The sequence below is a fragment of the Helianthus annuus genome, chromosome 13 (genome assembly GCF_002127325.2).
Source record: "Helianthus annuus cultivar XRQ/B chromosome 13, HanXRQr2.0-SUNRISE, whole genome shotgun sequence".
Taxonomy (NCBI): Eukaryota; Viridiplantae; Streptophyta; class Magnoliopsida; order Asterales; family Asteraceae; genus Helianthus; species Helianthus annuus.
In genome coordinates this window covers 49,994,616-50,000,615 of record NC_035445.2, presented here as the reverse complement: position 1 = coordinate 50,000,615, position 6,000 = coordinate 49,994,616, and the positions used below count along the sequence as shown (strand labels likewise).

Sequence of the window (6,000 nt, the reverse complement as noted above, 5' to 3'; positions counted from 1 at the left end):
ATTGCTCCAACAATTCAAAACCCACGAAGTCATACATATCAATCGCTCAGAAAACAAGCCCGCAGATGCCCTGAGCAAGCTCGCCTCGACCTCCTTTCAACATCTAGCCAAGGATGTAAGGATAGAGGTACTCAAAAACCCATCGGTTTTACTACGCCAAGTTAACGTAATCGAAACAGGGCAGACATCATGGATGACCCCTATCATCCAATACTTGGGAGAGGGGGTGCTTCCTGAGAACAAAGCGGAAGCAAGAAAGATCCAAAACAAAGCCCTACAGTACGAAATGAACAACGGTATCTTGTACCGAAAATCCTTCTTGGGACCACTGCTGCGCTGTGTGGACCCACAGGACGCGAATTATTTGATAAGGGAAATCCACGAAGGGATTTGCGGCATCCACTCCGGACCAAGGATGGTCGTCGCGAAGATCATGAGCGCCGGTTACTACTGGCCGGGTATGCATGTTGACGCAATGAAGGAGATCCGCAAGTGTGACTCTTGCCAGAGGCACGCTCCAAAAACGTTGCGGCCTAAAAATGATCTTATCCCCGTGTCCACCGCATGGCCCTTTCAGCAATGGGGAATTGACATGGTAGGACCCTTCCCGGATGCCCCCGGCGCCGTAAAGTTCATCATAGTAGCTGTCGACTACTTCACGAAGTGGGTAGAAGCCAAAGCCCTTGCATCCACCACAGCCATGATTGTGCGCAAGTTCATATGGGAGCACATCATATGCAGATTCGGCCTCCCGCTCAAGATCGTGACAGACAACGGCACCAACTTCGCGTCAGACGATCTTAAGAACTGGATGAAGGAGATGAACATTGAGCACACTTTCACCTCCGTTGCGCACCCACAAGGCAACGGACAAGTGGAAAGTGTGAACAAAAGCATCGTCGAAGGGATAAAGGCCAGATTAGGAACAAGGCGGCGCGGATGGGTCGATGAGCTCCCAAGCATTTTATGGGCTCATCGGACCATGCCAAAGACAAGTACCGGCGAAACCCCTTTCAGCCTAGTCTATGGCTCAGAGGCGGTAATCCCGGCAGAGATTGGCTTGCCCTCGCCGCGAATGACCACGGTCAACACGGTTGACAATGAAGCAGAAAGGCGTCTAGACTTAGACTTATTAGAAGAACGGCGTGAAATCGCAAGAATCAGAGAGGCCAAATACAAAACCCAGCTGGAAAGGTACTACAACACAAGGGTTCGCATTTGTACCTTCAATCCAGGGGAGTACGTCTTTCGCGACAACGAAGCGTCAAATGCGGAACGCCCAGGGAAATTGGCACCTAAATGGGAAGGCCCATATCTGATTCATGAGGTCCTAGGCAAAGGGGCCTACAAATTGCGCACCTTAGATGGCCACATCTTACCAAGAACTTGGAATGCGCAACAATTGCGCAAATGCTATATGTAACCTTTTCGGCCTCGCGCCATTTTTCAATTTCGCCACGCCGGCTACGAGCCATTGGCATATATGTATGAAGGCCTAAGAGCCAACTTCTGATTTGAATGAAAACATACGACATGTTCTATTACATTGTTTTTTCGTTACAAATGCATGTTAAACTTCTGATTAGCGCGAAAACACTCCAGCATTTTGAGATGGTTCAAAACCACCTCCAAGGTCCTCCGCAAACAAAGCGCGAGACCGGGTGGCCACCTTATGCTTAGAAAACGCTTCCATTTATTCGAGCTAATTTAACCTAAGTTTTTACAGCAATGCAATAATTGCAACAGAAAAAACGAAGACATTTCATTGCCATTAAAACTGCGCAAAAGCGCATCACTTACAATCAAGTCAGAAACAAAGGCACAAACGCCTATCAACGAACTAACAACCTACTCTATTTGTCTTCTTTCTTCTCACCATCATCATCTTCGTTCCCCTCACCATCGTCGCCATCGTCATCACCTCCGCCATCATCACCAGCTGCTTCCTCATCAGATGATTCAACAGTAATCGGTGGATCAAGGATCGCCTTGAGGCGCTGACACCAATCATCCTTTTTTAAGGCACTAACAACCAAGTCCATGATGGGCAAGGAGAGGTTGTCATATGAGTTCTCAGCACTGGCCAGCGCAGCATCAGCTTGTTCCGTCACTGAGCAATGACTTGTATCGAATTCTTGTCCCAGCATTCGCTCAACGTGATCAGCACACTCCAGGTAACCTCCTCGATGACCAACTGCACGCGCCGCATCCGTAAGAGCAGCAACAGCGCGATCTAGCTCGCCGGCGTTCAAGATGGAATTGGCAACCTTCATCAAAAGAGGAGCATTAAGAATAAACTCTTCAACATGTTAAAGAAAAAGGTAAGGCAAAAAGGACTTACCAGCACTATTCCCCGAGTGCGCATCCATTCTGCTTCAGAAACAAGCGTGTCCACAATGCCTTGGGCCTCAGAATAATTTGTCTGAGCCACGTTAAGCGCCGCAGTGCTGACAGCACGCGCCTCCTCAGCATCGATGGCCTTGACCTTCTCTGCCTCAAGGTCGATCTCCAGGGACTCACATCTGTCGATTTGTTCATCCAAGCGACGTTTGAGTTCCGCAATCTCAACGTCCTTGGCCTGGAGATCTTTGTCCTTGGTGGACAGCTGAACCTTAGCTTCAGACAACTCAACCTGGAAGTTGGCAAATGACTTAGAAATTTTATAAACAACAAAGGAGAAAACGAAAGGAAAATCAACTAACCTCCATCTGTTGTTTAGCGGCTGTCTCAACCTGCGCTTCCTCCACCTTCGATGTCAGCTCCGCTATCTTAGCCTCAAGACCAACAATTTTTTGTCGAGCCGCATAGGCGCGCTCGTTGTCCTGGGCGCAGATGCGCTTGAACTCGGCCTTCTCCTTGGCCAGTTGCTCTTCCACATTATGAAGTTTCTTTTGCAGGCCCTCGCGACCCCACTCTTCAGCTTTCCTATCAGCCTCAAACTTGGCTTTCTCCTCATCAAATGTGGCCTTAGCCTTCTCAAATTCACCAACACGTTTTAGCACACGTTCTCGGTAAGCCTCCCAGTCGGCGCGCTCTCTGACCATTGTTCGCCATTCACGAACTATCTGATGGTTAGCAGATCGAGCGTTGGCCTCGGCAAGAATGTAAGTGCGGTACAACATTTCATGCGGCTTCGCCTTTTGACGGTTAACTTCGCCAGGAGTGAATTGGTTCAAGTACCAATCGCGAGAAGGACCAAATTCAACAAACGTATCCTTCTGCCTTAAGCTCCAAGGGGCTTGATGAGGAGCATCACCACGTTCCTCTTCAGTATAAGTTTTATAATATATATCCCCGACGGTATCCTTCGCACCTATCACATTGGGGTTATAGCCCCCAGCTCCTCCAGAGCTTGCACCACTAGACACATAGCGCCCTAACCCCTTAGAAGTAACAATCGGCGCAGCGGGGGGAGGTTTTGGGACACCAGACTGCCCTTGAACAGAAGACTGATCGGCAGCTCTTTCTTTCCTCGCCTCTTCCGCCTTCCTCTGCCTATCCGCCTCCTCCCTCAGCTTTCTCTCCTCTTCCGCTTTTCTCTTCCTCTCCGCCTCCAGCTTTCTCCTCCTCCTCCTCCTTCCTCTTTTTCTCTTCCTCTTCTTTGCGCTTTAGCTCTTCAGCCTTCTTCTGCGCAGCAATCCTACTCTCTTCTTTCCTCCGATCCTCTTCTGCCTTTTGCTGCGCTTCAGCAGTTTTCGCAGCATCACGCGCAGCAGAATCGGAAGGTTCAGTGGCAACCTTAGGTCTTTTCGTGCTGGGTTCAACAAACTTAACCCCCTTTTCAGGGGTCTTCTTCTTGATCTCTACAAGAATAAAGCAAACGCACTTGAGCAAAAAAGAGGTTAAATTATAAAGAAGGGAGATAAGAGCATACCAGGAGAAAACTGGTATAACGAGCGCAACTTGCTCTTCTTCCCAACAACGGGAATAACAACTGAAACAGGCGCAGAGGCCATACCAGTTGTCGCCTCGCTTCTACCCCTCTTTCTTCCAATCAACGGGGCAGTCTCTTCTTCCTCTTCTTCTTCATCCTCAGGTTGAGATGGAGTTGCGTCAGCATCCGGGTTACGAGAACCCGCGCTCCCAGAGCCCTTTGACCCACCAGCGCCAGTCTTTCCCATAGCTGCATATGATAAACCTTCATAAGAGTCACTGATTATCACGTAATCGTCTAAGTCACGTTGCCGGAGGCGAAGCGTACCTTTGACAGCAGCAGTAGTTGCGCGACTGGCGCCAGGACCCTTGCTGGTCACTTCAACATCCGCCTTCTTTTTCTTCTTCGAAGGTTTCTTCTTCTTCTCCTCTGGGTCAACCCCCAGATCGCGCAACACACCTGCAAAGATTTTAGGCAACGAACTTAACTCGCCATTCGAAGACCCTACTGACTCCTCGCTGGAAAGATAGAAAGTCTCTTTCCCAGCAGAAGTCACAGAGCGCAATGGACGAGGTTTAGGATAGTGCGCACCTTCAGTTGCATCCGGCGGCGAGGCGAAGGCGTCAGCAGCAGGAAGCATGAAGTTCCCCTTTATCTGGTCATACCAGCCTTCCTCATCATCGCGCAGAGGGCGAACGCCCATGGAGCCACCAAAGGCTGGGAAGGCAGCCTGATAGAGTTGCGTCTCTACACAACAAAAACAAAGTATAAGAAACCAGTTAAGTGAATGTACTCGGAAACAAAACAAAAAGGGGGAAAGTATCTAACCTTGATCCCCGATCTTCAAGACCGGGAGTTCCCTGCTACTAGGTGACCACTGGTCACTCATCTTGGCAGCAACCAGAACATTCTCCCCAAATACCCGGTTAGGGGTTGCGGTAAGCCGCTGATACCACTGAGCAGACTTCGGTATAGGAAGGTCCTCCTTTGGTATAACCTCGGTCCATTCCCTAAACGGCATAGCTATTGGCAAGACTTCCTCCCGGATGAAGAAGAACTTGGGTTTCCAGTCATGGAAACTCTTGGGAGGATTCAACAAAATCTTCTTAGCCGTACCACGGCTAGCAAAAGAAAAGAACCCCATTGTTCTTTGCAGTTGATAGAAGACACGAAACTTATTCACCGTCGGCTCAATGCCGTGGGATTGACACAAGAACTCAAAGTGCCTCACCCTCACCATCCCAGGTGGGCTTAACTGTGAGATATGAAACTTGTAGTAGGACAATATGCTACCAAAGAAGTTAGTCGCCGGCAGCCGGAAGTTTCCTTGAAGGAAGAAGTCTTCGAACAAAGTAATGTAACCGGGTGGGGCATCAGCCGCGGTCTGACCCTGAGCAGGGTACCGGGCATCCCACTCCGGTGGAAACCTAAAACTTCGAACGATCTGTTCGAATAAACCTAAGTCCCATCTCAGGACTGGGACTGGCCCCTCCTCACTAGCAGGAGCTTCTTGATGTTCTTCGCTCATGTTTCAAGAAAAAGCTGGAAAAAACTTGAAGAAAGTTTGAAGATTTGAAGAAAGTTTGAAGATTTGAAGAAAGTTTGAAGAAGATGAAGAACAATATGAAGACTCAAAGAGAAAAAGGGAGAAGAAACGAAGAGAAAGTGAATCTCTCACCTTTCTCTTCGGATATATATACCCATCGCATTTAATGCGATGGGTAACCGTGCCGCACTCGCCGCAGGGGCAACCAACGAGAGGTTGCCACGTCAAGCGGAAAAGCAGGGACGACGGTTACCACGCGCGCGTGGCATCCACTCTCCTGACATGAAGTGCAACCGCCGCAGGCGGCATGATGACACCCGTGCCAGGGGTCAACTCAAACGTCGCCCTCAGCGACTTATCTCACCAACCTGTCAGAAGTTCAAATTTCGAAGTTTCCCGCCATAAAACATGCAAGTAACTTCATGCAGAAGTCATATGAGTCGCGCCAGATATACGTAAACCACTATAACCCCGCGCGCTTAAAAGGACAAACAAGAAATCACTCGACACCTGCCTAGTACCTGCGCATCGAAAACAACAGTTTTCTACATGCGCCTTACAAGTCAGGACCAAAAGGACA

The 6,000-nt window shown here is 49.2% G+C and overlaps 1 protein-coding gene across 1 annotated transcript; it reads right to left on the bottom strand.

Moving 5' to 3' along the window:
- Positions 1-1,845: 1,845 nt before the first annotated feature.
- Positions 1,846-5,426, bottom strand: LOC110918554. The gene is made up of 8 exons (XM_035982191.1): positions 4,703-5,426; positions 4,466-4,621; positions 4,202-4,333; positions 3,875-4,123; positions 3,673-3,803; positions 2,703-3,596; positions 2,342-2,632; positions 1,846-2,267 (listed from the first exon to the last, which is right to left on the bottom strand). The coding sequence occupies exons 1-8, from the start codon at positions 5,400-5,402 to the stop codon at positions 1,854-1,856; spliced, it is 2,967 nt and encodes a 988-aa protein (XP_035838084.1). The 5' UTR covers positions 5,403-5,426; the 3' UTR covers positions 1,846-1,853.
- Between the last annotated feature and the right edge of the window lie 574 nt (positions 5,427-6,000).

Excerpts from the sequence above, each read along its gene's own strand:
- LOC110918554 (XM_035982191.1), bottom strand. The coding sequence starts at position 5,402 with ATGAGCGAAGAACATCAAGAAGCTCCTGCTAGTGAGGAGGGGCCAGTC. Across the intron at positions 3,597-3,672 it reads CTGCTGAAGCGCAGCAAAAG|AGGAAGAGAAAAAGAGGAAG; the intron begins GCAGAAGAGGAT and ends AGCGCAAAGAAG. Across the intron at positions 2,268-2,341 it reads GCACTCGGGGAATAGTGCTG|GTTGCCAATTCCATCTTGAA; the intron begins GTAAGTCCTTTT and ends CTTTTGATGAAG.